At 39.1% G+C, this 20007-nt stretch overlaps 1 protein-coding gene across 1 annotated transcript in view; it reads left to right on the forward strand.

Moving 5' to 3' along the window:
- ADCY2 (adenylate cyclase 2) overlaps window positions 1–20007 on the forward strand; it is a 4311002-nt gene that overhangs the window by 4236776 nt on the left and 54219 nt on the right. Inside the window, exon 24 of the mRNA XM_044065410.1 lies at window positions 1938–2062. Coding sequence (XP_043921345.1) covers window positions 1938–2062 — 125 coding nt within the window. The remainder of the gene's footprint in view (window positions 1–1937; window positions 2063–20007) is intronic.

Here is a 20007-nt window from a genome sequence, read left to right on the forward strand (position 1 = left end):
AAAAGTTACCGTACAATTTTGAGCAGTTGAATGTCTAGTCATACTCTAAAGGTAGCAAACAAGATCTGAGGAGAACCAGTGTGTACAGGGTGGTTATGGAAGGGAAAATCCTAAAGGAGCTCAAGGTCTTGCTGTACAAGCAAGACTGGATTAGATCTAAAGAGCAACTTGGCATCAATCAATCAGATCAGGCAGACTGAATGAATAGCATCACTGTTATAAATATTATGAATCTAGGCTGACTTTTGTATTATTATATGTCTGTTTTTGGCTATTTTCTTCTCAGGCTTCCACTGAAAAAAAAAGGCTTTCATTCAGTTAAACTAGCCCACTTAACAAAGGGAAATAAACAAACAAATAAATTAGGATTAAACAATATGAAAATATAAGTAACACAGAAAAATATAAAACGAGTATTTTACAGAGATTACTCATCTTTCTTCAGTAGTGGGTTAGAACAGAATGTCCAGAAGGACTAATAGCATTCCCAAGATGATGGGAAAAGGTTAAAATACATGTTCTTGTCATATACAGAAGAATATTCAACAGTTGCTCCTTTAAAGCAAAAGAATATTCATTATTGTTCTCTTTAGGAAAACTGGGACACAGAATAAGTGCGCAACAAAAGAGACTGGTAACACTAGTAGGGAGACAGTGAAAATAGTAAGTTGTAGAAAAATAAAATAAAAATAAAATAAGGAAGCTGATGGCAATATCTTATCCACTACCTGCTAGACAGTGGGGAGGAATAACAATAAGTAGATATATGACACTAAGACACCAGTTATGGGGAAACGGCAGAAAGGACTTCAGAAAAGAATATCAGAGGATGAGTGGGAGAATCCAAACCAAAGGCTGTTGAAAGAATATAACTTTCTTTACTCTGATCTGTTCATATGGTACATAAGAATGGTAAGTTTGTGAAACTAGATCTATTTGGTATGTGAATTTGCCATATTTCGTGGTGCTGTCTAGTGACAAGCCCTTTTTGGAAATGAGTATTAAATGCAGTACAGAGATGGACAATGCACAGGCAGTGGGTTTAATGATATTCAAAATGAATAGCTCAGTAAATGTAGAGTGAAGAACATGGCTGATGTGGAAATGCCATCTTAGCAGTCATCTGAGGATATAAGGAAAAAAACTGAGAAATGGCATTTGCAGCAAGGCATGGTTACACCAGTAACATATAAAACAAGGTTTATATAAAAACAAGTCCAGCAACCTCTTGACAAAAATGAATTATACTAGGAAGGTTAATGACATGGAGAATTCATTCCTGTTTGAAGAGGAGCACCAAAGATAATTATTTAAGATGAGAAAGAAAATAAAAAGTATTAAGGAAGTAATAGTTAAAACTCGTAGATACATGGACATTATTAGAATATGCAGTAGGTAAAATATAATGCAAGAATGTGGAAGAGTTTTTTTTTTCTGTGAGGTACTGTACTGTGCTTTATATTTAAGAAAATAATAAATTCAGAAAGGCTGACTGCTCTTTTTCTTTAGGAATGGAGAAGTGAAAGGCAGAAGTCAAACTATGTCAGTCAGCGCAGGACTTGTGCATACATGTTTGTGTGCTCTAAGAAGTCACTTTGTAGTCCTACCACAAAATTAAGGAAATGGTGACATGTATAACTGTGTATATGAAAGCATGCTAGTATACTTAACAATTATACATTTATTTTATGAATAACAACACATTCTTGCTTTTATAAATTATTAGATGGTTGCATTTTTATCTGACAGCTTTCTGTGGAACTGATCTAGAAGGCAAAGTACTCTAAAGTGAATAGTACTGCCTTATCTCAAACTTAAATGCCAGTGTTCTTCAGTATCATAAGACACTGTTGTTGAATTCCATAATGTTGAAGACTGAATAATTTTCAGTACTCATTTTGATATAAATATTGATGGTGAATTAATATTTCACATAGGTATGAACCATGGGCCAGTCGTAGCAGGTGTTATCGGTGCTCAGAAACCACAATATGACATATGGGGGAACACCGTGAATGTGGCAAGTAGAATGGAAAGCACAGGGGTACTAGAGAAAATACAGGTATGTTGTAATGGGGACAGTTGCTACATCTTCCATTCTTTTTTTGCAGCAAATCTATACTTATCATTAGATGGTAAAATATTTCATCAGTAACATTTGCATTTAATGGTTTCTACTGATTTTATTGCAAATTTGCATTTAATGGTTTCCACTGATTTCATTGCAATTTAAGTACAAAGACGTAGATGTAAAAGATGGTAGAAGTGGTGCAAAATATATTATTCCCAGTGGTGGATTTAGGCCTTGGCGCTGGGGCAAGCGCCTCTCCTTTTTAAACCTGTGACACAAGCCTGCAGCACAAGTAACTGGCATAAAAAAATACTATGTTTTGTTGAAATTGGAATCCATTTCAACTTTCTCTTGCTTGTTTTTTTTTTTTTTTGTGTTTGCATGTTGAGTAAGGATACCACTTGTTCTTGTTTTTTTTCCTGGATTATCCAAAAATCAAGCATGCAGTCTGGTTGTCCAGTTTCTCCGTGAAGAATCCAGAATTCACGCAGTCTGGAATGCTCCTGCCCCCGCTTGCAGCTGAATGGTTAAATGTAACTTAAGAAATGCAAGGCAACAACCAATCAGGAGTGAGGAAACCAAGATTGACAATCCTGAGTGTAACAAGGGCATAAATACAAATGTACAATGCAATCTGGCACCATTTTGGTTAGCTAACTACCAAATGAGAAATTTTAACTGTATGTCTGTATATGGCACTGGTGTTTGAAATGAACTGCTTGTCTTCTCTACTTGCAAGCTGCATTTTTACATTGCACTACCATCTTCTTCAGCATTTGGAAAATTGAAATTGTAAGTTTAATTTTTGTAATTTTTTTAAAGGCAGTAGCTAGCAAGTGAGGTAGCACAACACTTTATGTACATATTACTGGAGGTAGTTCACCTTTCTGTCAGCTCGTCAATCCTGAAATGTGAGCCTATCAGTGTTGTACTTATCTGAACAGATGCCTAGCAACCATCGTACTAGACATGGGAAATCTTAAAACAAAACAGAAATAATAGAGAATGTGTTGATGCAATCTATGGCATTTTCTTCTGCATGCTAGGTAATAGAAGTCTATATACTTTGTTTACCTTATTTTAGCTACAGCTTTAAATCATGTACAGAACACATGCAGCAACGTTCCCACTTATTGTTTGTGTGCAATATGTATAATAATTTCTTGGTGTAAACTACTCATCTCTAACACTCGAGTTTTCCTTGAAAAAGTTCATTTGTTTAGGCACACCCTCTGATATCCCCAAAACAATATAAATAACCTTTACTGACTAAAAGCAATTATGGCTTTTACCTGAAAAGATTATTAACGTCAAAACCAAATTCAAAAGAAATGATGTTTTGATATAAAAATGTGACATGTTCAGTCAGTGATATATAACAGAAAATGCAAAATGTACTCCAGAACAATGACAGAACCACACATTTTTAAATTAAACAGCCATTTTAACTGACACTGGAAATCAAACATTACACTTTGAGTTTGTAGTTTTATGTGTGCAATCAGTTCTGCATAAGGTATGTTTTAGTTAAAGCAGACTGACTCAACATTCCCTTCCACCAGTGTGCATTTAATTAGCCTATTTTTTCATCATTACTGTTACAGTGCAAATTTCTACATCTTCGCTAGACTTGAGTGAGAAGGATGGGGGGGGGTCCAATCCATTCATTGGTTGTAATTTATTGTGGCTGATGATAACTGTTGTTTATTTTTGAAAGAACTACCTCCTAGAGAGACAGAGAGCGAGAGACTAGCAAGTGTTCATTGGATTGATGCTTATTGCCATTATTTTAGATGGGAAAGTGTGGCAGAGAGATTTGGCTCTTGATTGTTCTGGAAGCATAGTTTTTTTTTTTTTTTTTTACTTGAGGCAGAGTTTAAACCATGTGGCATTGTGCATGGTGGAAATGCACTGCTCTGCACCACCAGCACTATTAAATATTTCCCCTACAGACAAATTGGAATTTCTTTTTTTATTTTATTTTACTTTATTCTATTGTTTTATTTTGCAGGTAGCAGCAAGCAGTTTATTACTTACATTGTGTGTCTGCCATGTGCACAGTGCATACTGACTCTTCAGTATCAGTTACATTCTTGCCTCATTGTTATTGTGCTTAACACCCAGTTTATGCTGTCACAATGTGGTATTGGGGTTTGGGAGTTTTGGGGGGGCTCCACTGATTACAAAGGTGGACTGTGGCTGTTTACTTTTAGGAGAAGTAACTCTTAAAGGCATATCTGACCTGTCCAGATTTTCACAGAATGTACAGCTTTTTCCACTCACAGTTTCACTCTTTTCTTTTGGCAAATCACTGAGGAATGTGAGTGCGACTTACTAGATAGTATACGTTTACCTTTCTATCGTCATATCTTTCAGAATGTACATGTTAGTATAAAACCTGTTATTCTAACAACTTTAGGTTTTTTTTAAATCTAGCCCTGAATTTGGGGCCCCCACCATTATTTTTTTGTGTTGTTCTGTCCAGATTTTATGTACACAGGTGCATTCTGCAAAAATCTGCAGGATTAGTTTGAAAAAAAAATACAAGCAGTTTTTAAAGGATATTATAGCACATTGACTGTTGGGCAGGACTGTGGTTTGAGACCAATGCGGCTGAGTCAATCACAGGAGTAGGCAGGATATTAGCACTGGACCCTCAGTGAAGGCTTCCTCCTCTCTGTAGTCCATCCTGAAGTATTGAATATTATGGTAGAAATTCTGAAGAAACCTGCTTTTTTCCACTTGAATAGTTACGTCATCCAAAACCTCAGAAGTTTTCAGGGAGTGGAGCATTTACCAAGTAAATGGCAATAGCAAGTGCAAGATCTACTATTCTCTGGTTTCCAGTCTTGACAGAGTCACATTAGTTGCATTTACTGGTCAGTGGGTGGACTTCAAAACACTTGTGTTACTTCAAAACATGTATAACACCTATATAGACAAAATACAGCATCTGACATACAGAGATAGAGACACTAAATCAAAAGATACCAAGATTTGCAAGCAGAAAGGAGAGCCGTATGAAAGAAAGATATCTAGGCAGTTCCAATAGTAGTAGGAGCAACAGAACTAATATAAAAATAATTTACAATTGTACTTAAATATGCTACCAATACATGCAAATTTGTATTAACTGCAGAAGGAGGCACTTCTGGGCATTCTTGGCTAATATCAAAGACTGAAACAATACTAATTTCATGAACTGTAATCATACCCTGCCCTGACTTAGGAATGGGGTCCATTCCAGCCATGGTATTAGAAACCCAGAACTCCTGGAGAAATTAAGCAAACAAAAACAGTGTGCATATTTGAAAAGAGTGAGTGTTTACAGAACTGGAATGCAGAAATCTACAGGGTGCAATCTTCAGACCTTTAAATAGCCTTTTACTTATATGGTGTTTAACTTTGAAAAAGTAATTTGACATTACTGCTGTTAATTATTTGCAAAATCAAATGCTCATATGCTCAATTAAAATGTGTTAATTTTTAATGCTTCACTAACTGACAGGAGCACTATAGAATCATGTACTCTGCCTGAAGAAAATAGCTTTGGAATCATGCAACTACCTGGTTACCAGATTTCTAATAATCCATTTTAAATGAATGACTTGCTGAGGCTTATACTACGACTTTTGTTTTTGTCTGTTTTGTCTGGATAAGGATACTGTAGAGAGTGTGAGTCTGATGGAATGAAGAGAAATGACAACTGATTTCCAGTATACTGAAATGCAAAGTTATATATTTATTTAATTTTTGTTTACCAGGGTAGTGCACTGATCTTATTTATTAATAAAGTTATGAACTTCGGTTACAGTAATCAAAGAACAATACACACAGGAAGGTAGTGACAACCAAGGCAGAAAAAGGTCCAAGAATCATTATATCTAAAATGAATCACTAGAAACAAATTAAGCACTGGTTACAAGCACAGACAAAATGTCAGAATGCATTGTCTAAGGACTGGAATTTAATATAGCAATAACTGATGAGTGTGTGTGGTATATTGAAGATTTACCCACAGTTGGTATGGTTTAATAACGAGGGCGAAGCCCGAGTGATTAAACAAAGGCAACTATGGGCAAAACTTCAATAAATCAGTCCCAAGAGGCAGTTATAGAGCTATTATACGATGACATTATTTAAGAAAGAAATTACTTACTCTTCTTAAATAAAGTTTTTGTGTAATGGTGCCATGATGTTGTTCTGTGTTGTTTCCTATCCTGCCACTTTGCTGATGTACTGCACATGCATATGAGACTTACATTCCCATGCTTACACAGTACATCAGTGCTTTGAAAAGCAAGCAATGGAGAAAGGAAGATCTCTGTTGCTTCTTTTCTTTTCTTTTTTGAAAAAAAATGTGAAATCTGGACAGTTTAGAGTTACGAGAGAGACAGGGCAAAAATATAAGAAAAATCAAGTACGTTTCTTTAGTTTTGCATAACATTCCTGATTTTGCTTGTATTTTTTCTGCCTTCTGTATGTACCTCTCAGCTCAAGAAAGCTGTAAAGCCTTAGCATATATTAATAGAAGAAATATTGAGCAACAGGACTTTTTTCTATTGATATATGCTCAATTTTCAACGGGCATGCTGGTTGGGTTGACCAATCAGCATGCATGTTTTTAAATGTTAATGAGCTACCGTTGTATAATGATGCTTAATCTTGCTGTACATAACTTTGGTGAGACTGCACCCAGAACAGCTCTACCTGCAGTCATTCCTATTTGTAAAAATCTCCTTTATATATTCATGTGTTGACTTATTTCTTAGGATACTTTCGACCACTTTATAAACATAATATTCTGCATGTTTGTGGTAATTCTTCTGCTTGAGAACCTGCATTCAAAATCCTACTATCTCCTTGTTTCTTTAAACCCCTCCCACTGTTTCATTATCAGTATCCCTTTCCACTTTGATCTATAACCTTCAACTTGCGTTTCATATGTGTATAGCTATAGACATATTTAGATATGTGATCCTTGACTGCATAGCGTAAAATATCCCTTCAAAACAAGTAATTCTAAACCCCCTTGTTCAATGGGAAGAATCAACTTATCCTGCATGACTCTTGCGTCTTCTTCTGGCTTTTCCCAGTTAGGAGTCGCCACAGCAGATCATCTGTCCGCCCATGATTGGCAGTGAAGTTTTACAGTGTCGAGTTGCCAGCTTGGCGCCCAACCTTCCAAAGAAGGCACACACTCACACCTAGGGATAATTTAGAGTGTCCAGTCCACCTACAGCATGTCTTTTGGAGGAAACTGGAGCACTCAGAGGAAACCCACACGACCACAGGGAGGACATGCAGACTCCGCACAGAAGGCACCCCAGCCGAGGATTGAACCGGAGAACCTCTTGCTGTGAGGTGGCAACACTAACCGCTGCACCACCGCAGCTGCCCTTGCATTCCACTTACCACCTCCCACCCCACTGGTTGACTTTCCAGACTGCGCCCCCTGCTGTAAATTCCTGGCTCCACCACTGATTCCATCCTTCACAATACTTAAGACTGCATACATTTCCACTACTCTTATATAGTTATATAAATGTATAATAATTATTAGCCGACAAGAAGTTCAGACACATACCAAAGCCTGAGAGGAGCACCTTAGAAATGTTCAGCCTCCATCATTGCATCTCGGCTACATATAAAACTGTCAGAGAATAGTTAGGAAATAATTGTTCTTTCTATGAATTCCAGTTAAACACCATTCTTTGGCTAAACCACTTTTCCATCTGAAAGTTTTTTTGCTATTTCTGTGAAAAACTATATAAAATGTATACCATTTTTCAGCAATTATCCAGCAAAGATATAAAATATAAAAATCAGCAGTTGTTTTCTATAAAGATGCAGAAAAAATATAAAATGTTGAATGCTAATGGAAAAAGTGTTTTTATAGATTTTATAGATTTATAGAAATGCAACAGAGATATGAAAGGCAAAGTGTTTTAAAAGCATATACACATTAACAGTTACAGTGGAAATTATTTGAGTTTAATATTTAACCCAACAAGGATAAAGAACTGGGAACTTTTTTCCTAATGCAGAAAGGGGGAATTTGTCTAGAAGGACTGTATTAAGTTAGTACTTAACAGTATTCATTTGTTTCTTTAAGTAAAGTGATTCTTTCTTTGAAAAGCAGCCCAGCAGTTGATCTATTCGTCCTCTGTTTTCCTCTTTGTATGTCTAGTGGAGGTTTAAGAGGCTTGGCAGCGGTGAAGAAAATATTGAACAAATGAAAACAGAGACAGAATGCTGCCCAGAATCAGTGAGCTACTGTCCATTATTTGTTAGTCTTAAGCAACTGCTAAACAGACTTGAAAGTCAGAGGTAAATAGGTTCATAGGAGATTACTAGGCTAAGGGCCCAAAAGCCCTTACAAGCCTAGCCATATTTAACCCGAGTTTCCCAATTTTCTATAGCTAGGTGAACAAAGTTTGCAGAGGTATGAGCCTATGTTATCTAATCCCGACTGCCTCTGTCCATGAAAGACATGGGTGAAACCCCAAGAGTAAATTTATGAACACCCATCTATTGATCTAGGTTGCACTTGCAGAGGGTCAGGGAAGGGCTTTACTTCACAGGAATGGGAAGCTTGTTCGACAGAAGACGTAGTTTATTAAAGATGTAACTCTCTCTCCAGTGTGATTTATTCATGTCAGAGGCTAGGTTAAGATCCCTGGAACTAGTGACCCTTGTGCAGTTTGTTTTATGAATGTGCAACATTTCCATAAGGGCCAGATTGGAGACTACATTGTAGGCAAGACACAGACAGACCCATAGTAGTCTGTAGAAGACAGAATACAGTGACAGGGCTTTCACTCTTTCCACGTAGAAACTATAAACCAACCGAGCAGCCAAATAAGAGCCGAAGTGGATGAACGTAGTTTATTCACACAAAATACACAGAATGAACACTACAAATAATACAATTGCGTTTTCGTATAAAACACTTCTTCAGATGCTGTAAACACATGTAAATCATCTCATTTATATACTATGACAACACTCAAACTAAATTTACTTTTGGATAGCCAATCAACCTCATTAATATGGATAAAATAAAATTAAATAAAATTTTTAAAATTCAACTATTTGTAAAAAATATTAAACTCATCCAGTCAAATACTATAAAATGAAATGATATTAATAACATACCCTATCAATTTTTAAAAATATTTGTTCTAAAACATATATCAGTTTAATTCATTGTCAGATGTTCTGTAAACACAGTGAATTACTGACCTCTAGTGGAGATATAAGAGACAACATGTTTGTAACAATATTACAGTTTAGCAGATCTCAGCTTTAATACTGATGTAATAGACAACATGTCATTGAGTCCGGGTTCCTTGGTGGCTTCTAAAATGATTTGCCAATATAGTTCCCGGTACTCTAATTTTGTTTCCCACATCCCTCCCCGTATCTCTTTTGGCACAATCTCCAGAACAAAAAAGAAAAATTTTGCTTGTGTACATGTTAACTTATACAATGCATTTCTGGATTTGGCCTTATTGATTTCATAGTGATGTTCATAAATTCTAGTCCTTAATTTACGTTCTGTTTTTCCGACTTAAAAGGAAGCACATTCATTACATGTAACAAGGTAAACCAAACCACAAACTGTTTCAAAGGAAGATGGAAACTTCTGTTCCAAAATTTTTAGAAAGAAAACCTTCTCAAATTCATATCTTCATTTTAACAGTGGTCATCCCTATTTTCAAAAGAAAAATCTTATTAAGGGACAGTTGGTCAGGGTGAGCAGAATGACTTTGAAAGAAGCAGATTTCAAAGTGGAATGTCAAAATATCAGTGACATGTTTATGAACAGAGGTTATCCAACAGAATTAATACAGCAGTTAATTGACGAAGTTAGTGTAGGTAGGAAAAGTAGGTTTGCTCCCATATTGGGTCAAGATATAAGTGAACCTTCACCTTTGGTTCCCTGTAAAGAAACAAATCAGTAAAAGGATTTATTTATTTTAGATTACAATGGTGACTCAAACATTATAAAAAGGGTAGTTACTCAGGAATGGGACAAATTTATGCAGATCACTGATATCACATCTACAGTACTAGGACATTTACAGTTTACCTATAGAAGGGGGATGAATTTTAAAAATCTTTTTGAGTATAGGGTTGGAAAAGGACATACTGATACTCGCACGAAGTATGGTACATACAAATGTGGGCTTGCTCCCAATGTAGGCACATCATGAATGCATCCTCAGTTGAAATTTCTAGTAGAAATAGAGTAATAACGAGCAAGGGGTATGCAAATTGTAACAGTAGTGGTTTGGTTTACCTAGCTACATGTAATGAATGTGCTTCCTTTTACGTCGGAAAAACAGAACGTAAATTAAGGACTAGAATTTATGAACATCACTATAAAATCAATAAGGCCAATTCCAGAAATGCATTGTATCGACATGAGTTAACATGTACACAAGCAAAATTTTTCTTTTTTGCTCTGGAGATTGTGCCAAAAGAGATACGGGGAGGGATGTGGGAAGCAAAATTAGAGTACCGGGAACTATATTGGCAAATCATTTTAGAAGCCACCAAGGAACCCAGACTCAATGACATGTTGTCTATTACATCAGTATTAAAGCTGAGATCTGCTAAACTGTAACATTGTTACAAACATGTTGTCTCTTATATCTCCACTAGAGGTCAGTAATTCACTGTGTTTACAGAACATCTGACAATGAATTAAATTTATATATATTTGTTTTAGAACAAATATTTTTAAAAATTGATAGGGTATGTTATTAATATCATTTCATTTTATAGTATTTGACTGGATGAGTTTAATATTTTTTACAAATAGTTGAATTTTAAAAATTTTATTTAATTTTATTTTATCCATATTAATGAGGTTGATTGGCTATCCAATAGTAAATTTAGTTTGAGTGTTGTCATAGTATATAAATGAGATGATTTACATGTGTTTACAGCATCTGAAGAAGTGTTTTATATGAAAACGCAATTGTATTATTTGTAGCGTTCATTCTGTGTATTTTGTGTGAATAAACTACGTTCATCCACTTCGGCTCTTATTTGGCTGCTCGTTTGGTTTATAGTTTCCAGTTTTTTTTTGGAGCCATTTTTCATTGGTTTACTGGTCTTTCCACATATAACTTGTTTTTATACCCCATATCTTCCTGGTGAGAGCCCTCTGGGGTTGCTCCAGCTGTTGCAGATGTCTGGTGAGGTGTCATGCAAAAGGGTGCATTGTACTCAATTACTGGTCTGTTGAGGGCTAAATACAATGGAATTATAATATCCTTTAATCTGGATGCCATATCCTTACATATGAGTTGTGCCACATAGAAGGACTTCCTCACCAGTGCTAGCACATAGTTGTCGAAGTTCAGATTGCTATCAACCTGAGTACCCAGATCACGTACCACTAGTTCTACTTTTATGGAGGTACTGTCTATATTGTTATTAGCTTAATGTAATTATATGCTTTCCCAAAGGGAATAATTATGCATTTTTTTTGCATTTAGTTTCATTTCTCCTCCTCTCTCTTTCTCCTCTGTATAAACCTGGCTCAAAGAATCAAGCCTCCTTCTCAACCTCAAGAAAACTAAGTTAATGCTTTTCACCTCAGAAAAGTTGCCAAAATCGAAAGCAATATTTTACCGTTAATTCAGCAAGTAATGCTGTCATTGAAACTGTAACTCATAGTAAAATTATACATATTGTAATAGACGACAATCTCAACTATGACCAGCGTATACTGCACACCATTAAATCAACACACCAGAAATGAGGTTGCCTATATAGGATCAATGGATTCCTTACAGATACTGCAAGAAAAATTCTAGCTACTACCTTCTTAATTCCAACTCTCTTATAAGCCACTCCTATCCTAACAAACATAAACAATACTCAAAGAAAGAGACTTGCCTCCTGCTACAACAAAATAGCTAAATTTGCCACCAGTCTCCCTCATAGGACCCATCATTGTCTTAACGTAAAGCAATTAAACTGGCATGAACTGCACAAATGTTTAACATATTCACAACTGACTACGAGCACACAAACTGATTCATCATCCAGAAAAATGCCCTACACTACAAAACTTATTACTATCTACTGTCCATCAAGGGACCTCCATTCTATCTACTGTCCATCAAGGGATCTCCGTTCTAGTAACAAATTCTTATTACTGACAAATACATCAAATAATGTTACAGGAGACTCACTTTACTCCCAATGTGTTGAAAACTCTCCGTCAAACTCAGTAGTTTTAAACCACTGCTTAAACAACATCTTAACCAAACCTTGTCCTGTACCTGCTCATCACAGGGTTAAAACTTTTGCACTGTACAATACTATCCAAATACTCTCCTTAAACATAATATTCTGAGCCTCTTACTAAAATGACAAAACAATTTTTATACATAACTGCTACCAGTACAATCTACTAAGTTCCACATGTACTTTCTCTTTAGTAACTTCCATCTTTGTAAAATTTTAGCATATGTATGTATAAATGTAACTAATGTTTGTGTATAAATGTAAATAAAAATGTAACTACTGTTTGTGTATAAATGTAATGTAACTCTCCCTGGTATTCATGATTCTTGCTCCAGGTGCAGGCATAGCATCAGCCTTCTAACACCAAAGATGGCTGCCGAGCGATTCAGGTACGAGCCGTTCCCACGTGCACTACCTGCATACGCTACACCCGCACAGTCCTGAGCCTTGTATGCTAATTACCCCATTTGCAGCAGTGTAGCATGCAAATGAAGGTATTTAGCAATTCAGGAAGTGGTGCAGACATAGTGTAAGCATGCAGAAATGTAAACCATAAAAAACGGTTTACATTTTTGTAAACATTAAATTGGAGCCATGACAGCCGACCAAACACATGTATTATATTGTTAATATATGCCAATGGCTAAATATATAGCCATTGGCATAAAAAAAAAAAAAAAAACATGTACAAAATATAAAATTAACATTTAATATATATATAGTCGCACTATCGCGATGTGGAAGCGCAAAGGGGATCACAAGGAATATATAAAAATATAGAATAAAACCGCAATGAAACACATATCACGATTTCTCTATAATAGTCAATGGCAGGCATACTACACCATACTCATGGCGCAAGGGTTGCTAAGGGGCAGGGACAGTGTTATGCGCAGTAGCTAGGAATTAGTAGGCAATGCCATGCAAATGAGAGAAGTAATAGTGAATCGCAGATTCCCCACTGGTGTATGGATGCACCTCACAGCGTAGCATTATAACACTGAGGTGAGCCCTTGAGATAAAGATGACATCAAGAGAGGGGTGTGTCGCCATTGCTGTAAGCACATTGGAGCATTGCTAAACCGGTCTGCCCCTAGCTAGGCAAAACTGCAGGATAGGGGTGTGTCAAACTGCCCATAGCTATGCTTAGCTGAGAGTACACAAGGTAACCGAGTATGCATGTGAACGGAGATGAAAACGCATGTAAACCTGGTAAACGGGTATGTGCGGCGCACACTGCAGCTGAAACAGGAAGGATATAGGAAAGAAATAAGGAAATGCTGCAGCAGTGAAATTGAAGTACAAATGACTAATTAATTCCTAGGAACCTACAGTGGGCCATTGACAACAGCTAACAAGGCTGCAAGTAGCTACCTGCAGAACAGGGAAGGGGAGGGGCTGTACTGCAAAGAAAACAGCAAAGTGTCAAAGCAGAACAAAGGAGATATGCAGTATATCAGCTACAAGGCACATTTCACCATGACTGGGTAGGGAAAGTACAAAACAAGAAAGGTGGCAGGTGGATGCATGCCTGATAATGGGAGGGGATCCAGGTCTAAAAGTGAATTAAAGGGCAGCAGATTAATCAAGGCAGGCAAGTAAATCTCCACAGTAAAGGCCCCACACATGCAGTACTCATTGCAAAACCCATAATTAAGACACACAGCAGCTGGAATAGCTCATACACACCCACTTACATCAACAGCATCCATAGCACAATACTATAAAGTGTGAAAGCACCTCACACACATTTATGTATTCCCATACACTCAGCACCGGTGGTGTATTCAGACGGGGAACTTTTATTATGTACATGTTAGGGGCTGCCATAGCTGTGATCCACCAGCATGTGTTGGAGACTGAAGGTGGTGTGGAGGATGATGCACACGACCACTGCAGACACCAGAGGAGGAGGAGAGTGTTCGGACCCAGGGTAGCCTACCAGGGGCTACATGATCTGGAGATAGTAGAGCATTACAGGGTGGACAGGGACACCTTACAGCAACTTGTGGAGCTGTGCCAGCCACACCTCAGAGCCAGAACAAACAGAGGGGAACCCATCCCAGTGGATACGAAGGTATGTGTAAGCCTGAGAATACTAGCTACAGGTACCTTTCAAAGACCAACTGGGGATATCATGGGTATCTCACAGGCATCAGCATCCAGGGTACTACACCAGTTCCTGGATGCCATGTTGCCACATGCCAATGAGCACATATACTTCCCCCGAATGCAGGAGGAGTTGGCCAGCAATATACGTCTCTTCCACTATGTGGCAGAATACCTGGAGGTACTAGGTGCAATAGACTGCATGCACATACACATCAAGTCAACACCCGGTGAGTAGGGTAGGCACTACATAAACCACAAGGGATACCCCTCCATCAACTGCCAAGTCGTGTGCAATGCCCAGGGCATTATCATGGATGTGTGTGGTGGCAGCCCTGGAAGCTATCACGACTCCCATATCTGGCATGCCTCACAGCTGTATTGGTTATTTGCCAGGGGTGACATCCCAAATGGCCACCTGGTGGAGGATGCTGGCTATGCACTGGAACCGTGGATGATGACTCCCATCTGAAATGCACACACACCCATGCAGGAACACAATAATGAGGCACACACACAAACCAGAATCATCATAGAGCATGTGTTTGGGATGCTGAAATCATTGTTCCATTGCTTGGACATATCTGGTGGAGCCTTGCAGTACTCTCCAGGCACATGTGCCCACATCTTCATAGTGTGTGCCATGCTACACAATATGATCCTGCAGAAACAGCTGCAGCAGGGACAGAATGGTGAAGGCCCTCACAGCCCACCACCATTGCCAAGGGCCCCACAGGCACAGAGGTACTCAGACCATGAACACCCTGAGCCAGCCCCAGTAGGCAGACAGAGGCGTGCCCAGTATGCCCATGTCTTGGCAAAGAGGGAATGTATAGCAAACACACTGACAGTGTAGGCACCTAGGGACTGACACCTTTCTCCACCTGCACACAGTAAATATGGATTGCACACACACAAGACTACCTGTAAATTGTCATGTATAGGCAGTCTACTGTGTACATCCAACATAGGCAGCCCTCAGCTATTGCACACACAACAGCCATTGGCACAAGGTAAGTCAATACCTGAACAGTAAATTAAGCTATCAGCATATGCAGATACTGTATGTATAGATTCATAGGTAGGTACTTTTATTTATTTTATTTTATTTTATATGCAATTGGTTTACCAGGATAGTCCATTGGGCCAAAGAACCCATTTTCAATGGAGTCCTGGGGAGAAAAGCTCCAGAACTAAGTATGTTACAAAAAAGTAATTCATACTAGTTATACAAAACTATAACAAATTACAAATTATATAATAATACAAAATATTCTGACACCAGAAAACAATTTCAAGTAAATACAGAAGAAATAACTATGAAAGGACAATAGATAAAATTAATAGATTATAGATAGTAAAGAATATTCCATGAAAAAAATATTTTGAGTTTGTATCATATTCTGAAATACTGAATGAAACTTCTGAGAAGTAACAGAAATTTATGAAGGAAGCACTTAGGAGGTGAGACCTAGTGCAGTTTTCCCTATAATATGAAATGATAATGTATATTAGTTATGGGTAAATAATCAGGAAGAATGCACGAGGAATCAAGGCAAAGAAGGACGATGGCAACTGCAAGTAAATTAGCTATGTAGGGTGGGAGCAAGAGCATTCCCACTTGGATACTAGGTGGGAAAGAAGAGATCTTTTAAAAATAAAGTGGTTGGGGGTGGTGCGGATGGATGATGGTAGAGAGTTCCAAAGGCGGGCAAGGACAAAAGATAGAAGATTTTTCCCTGGGGGACAAGTGGGTTTATAGATTTCTAATAGATTTTGATTGTTGGACCTCAATATTCTATCAGGAAGGTGCATTTTAAAAGCTGATGAAAGGGAGGGACAGAGAGAGGAGTTGAAAATGAGTTTGTGAGCAAGAGTCAGTTGAGTGTATGTGAGATAGTTGGGAAGCTCTAGCCATTTTAGTATATGGAGAGAGGAACAGTGGTGTGAGGAGGACTTGTGGTTGGTAGCGAACTTGGCGATTTTGTTATAGCAAGAGGAAAGTTGGGTTTTTAGCGAGGACTGTAGATTAGTTAGGAGTGGGGCTCCATAGAGAAGGGAGGGGATAAGAAATTAAGTAGAGAGAGTGATTTTGGCAGCAGGTGTGAGGTATTTATTTTGCCGGTACAGCATACCAAGTTTTGGTGGGCTTTTTTGATATTTAGCTGTAGGTGAGAGTTAAATTTGAGTTGGTTATCAATTTGGACCCCAAGTAGCTTGGTCTCTGACACTAGTTCCAGAGGTGAATTATTTTGACTAGTGATAGAGAATGTGTTTGTGTCAAAAGAGACAGCTTTAGAGGGGGAAAATAGCATTAATTTGGTTTTGGAGGCATTGAGAGCAAGGTGATTTCTTTTCATTCACTGCTCAGTGGTTGTGAAAGCTTCTTGGGTCAATTTTAGGAGTGAGGGGATAGAAGAGGCAGAGCATATAATAGTGGAATCATCTGCGTATTGGATGATGTCTGAGAATGGGATAGAGTTGCGGAAATCATTTATAAATATATTAAAGAGAAGGGGACCCAGTATGGACCTCTGTGGTACCCCAGTAGGGGTGTTTAGAAATGAGGAAGTGGCCTTTTTCTATATTACTGCTTGATATCTGTTAGATAAGTAGTTAGAGAACCAGTTCAAGGAGGAGGGAGATAGGTTAAGTCTTGAGAGTTTGGTTAGTAGCAGGTTATGAGAGATAGTGTCAAAGGTCTTAGAGAGGTCGAGTAGTAGGGTAGAAACAATTTGGCAAGAGTCGCGTGCTTTGTTAACAGTTTGAAGGAAGGAGAGGAGGGCAGTCATAGTGCTGTGATTAGGTCTGAATCCATGTTGTGTGGGAGTTAGTAGGTGATTTTCCAAAAGGTAAGGAAGGAGTTGAAGATGAATACATTTTTCTAAGATTTTAGAGATGGGAGACAGGATAGCAATGGGGCGGAAATTAGTAACATTGTTATTGTTGCCCTCTTTGTGCAAAGGGATGATGTAGGCCTTTTTCCAGATTTGGGGTACTGTACTTTCTAGGATAGAGCGGTTGATTAAAATGCTAATAGGGTAGGCAATTGCATCAGCAGCTATGCTAAGAAAGTAAGAAGGGATGTTATCAGGAGCATTAGTACATGGCTTCAGTTTCAGAAGGAGTTTCTTTATAGTGGAAGTGGGTATAGGTTTTAATGAGAAAGAGGGAGAGTGTGAGGGGGGGGGGTTAGGGGCAGATACTTGGCCAACTGCCAGAGGCCATTCATAAGGCCACCCAAAATGTGTCAGCTTTTGCCAGCCCATTGATTCATTAACCATCCCTCTGTGGAGCAGAGCCAATGGTGGGATCCCTGCGGTGCAGCTACTGTTCCCCATCCACCCTTTAAGGTTTCTCTTGCAGAGTGTTAGTGAGGGGCTCTGTATAATGTAGTTAGGGATGTTGTTCCAAAGTATGGGGATTGTCTGTGACAGGAAGCTGTCCCTCCAGCATCTTCCGGTTATTGTTGTGGCAAGGTCAGCTCACTACAGTGTGTGGCTCACTGTGACATGGATTCCCATAGGTGGAGCATATCCATCAAACCTGAGTTAGACATGGCTGTGTTGGCCAGCTGAGATCATCTCTGAGTAAACGAGATGCCACTGAGTAAAGCAGGATTTTATTCAGTCTGGCTGCATAGGCCATATGTTGGAGACCAGTATTCCCCTTGGTGAGGTACATTCGTGGACCCCCCAGCTGTTGGACGTGTCCTCTGAGGTACATCCTACATGGGTTATTATACCCTATGATGGGACTGATGAGTGATGAGTAAAGGAGCACTATAACCCCAGTATGTCTAGATGGGAATCCTTTAGTAATCAGATGGCCTACATAGAAGGATGTCCTGACTACTGTGGAGATATGATTGTCAAAGGGGAGATCACTATCTACCTTAGTCCCCAGATACCCCATTACCTCGTCTGTATTAAAGTGGCTGCTGCTCATGTGTTAAGATGTGGGTGCCAATTCCACAATGTAATGACCATGCAGTTAGTGGCACTTGGCTGAAGACCATGTCATTGGCACCCTGTGACGTTCTCTGTGAGGCCCCTTGAGGAATGTCCGTATCAGCTGGACTATCAGTCATGGCTCCCAGTTTGCAGTCATTACCAGACATGGTCTGCTGTAGTCCACCTGTGTTTGCCTGTACATCTGAGATGTATATGCCAAACAGTAGGGCTCCCAGGACTGAGACCTGTGGGACACCAGTCCTGACTGTTCAAGAGTTGGACCTGGAGACCGCTAGTCGTACCATGTGAGTTCTGTGTGTAAGCCCGTTGGCAATCCAACCTGTGATGTATGGGTGAATGTACAGGCTGGTGTGTTTATCAATAATACCTGAGTGGGGCATGGTGTCAAACGCCTTGGTGAGGTCCAGGTAGTATGTGTGAACCACCTCCCCCAACATCTAACATCTTGGTGACTGTATGTAAGACGTCAAACAGGTTCAGTAGGCATGAACTGCACTCAACCAAGCTTACCTGAGTTGGGTCACGTGTTCGAAGGTTACCAATGTCATTGTTAATGAGTGCCATGCAGATATGAACCATATCATTGCAGACCAGGCTAGTCAGGCTTATGGGGTGGTAGTTACCATGGTCAGTTGTGATTTCACCTTGATGGAGTGGAATAACCGTTGCCACGCGCCATTGTATGGGCATGTAGCCTGTGGAGAGGCTGAGGTAGGAATGCTTAATTAGGTCGGGGGCAGGTTGTCTTGTACAGTTTGCAAGATGCAGTCTGGGTCAACATCTGACTCCATTGATGCTGTGTTCTGCTGTTAGAGAGGGCCATTTCCACCTGTGTATCTCTGATGGTTGGGATACTGTACCTTTCGGGAAGTGTTGTGGGCTCTTTAGGGGGTGAAGTATGCACTGAATGTATCTGCAAGGATGTTGGCGATATCAGTAAGGTCAGCATAGTTTGTGCTATATTTCACCGGCACAGTGCAAATCTGTGTGTCACCACGTAGATCCTTGACATAGCCAAAGAAGGCTTTGTGGTTATCTTTCAAATCCTTGCGTGTTCTCCTGCTGATGTTAGCCTTGGATGATGTCATGAGGGACCTACATATCATACTAATAGTGGTCACAGATGTCTGCCCTTTGTGGAATTTGCTGTGTGTCTGGAACACTGTCTTACTTCTGTAGTATAGCCTGTTTATTGCAGAGGTCCACCAGACCCTTGTCTAGGAGGAGTGAGTCTTGGTTTACCAATGATGGCATGATCCATACATCCATGTAGGTGCTTATAGACTGCATTTGTAAATCTATCTGTATCTTGAGCAGTGTTTCCCCTTAGCGTGGGGGCTGTGAAACCCCCCACCCCTGTCACTAGTAGTGTAAATTTAGCTGTAGGAAAGGTATACACTGTGGTATCCGTGGGTGGGGGAGATGCTAGGGTGTGGAAACAGTGAAAAGTTCATGGCCAGATCTAACCAATAACCGATTAACCTCTGCTGTGGTGCACCTGTTGCCCATGTTGGTGATGACCACATCTAGTAGTTTCCACCCCACATTAGGGAGGTTACCACCTGATACAGGGCATATGAGGTG

Source organism: Protopterus annectens, chromosome 3.part0 (assembly GCF_019279795.1).
Source record: "Protopterus annectens isolate FY-2018-M chromosome 3.part0, PAN1.0, whole genome shotgun sequence".
Lineage (NCBI taxonomy): Eukaryota > Metazoa > Chordata > Ceratodontiformes > Protopteridae > Protopterus > Protopterus annectens.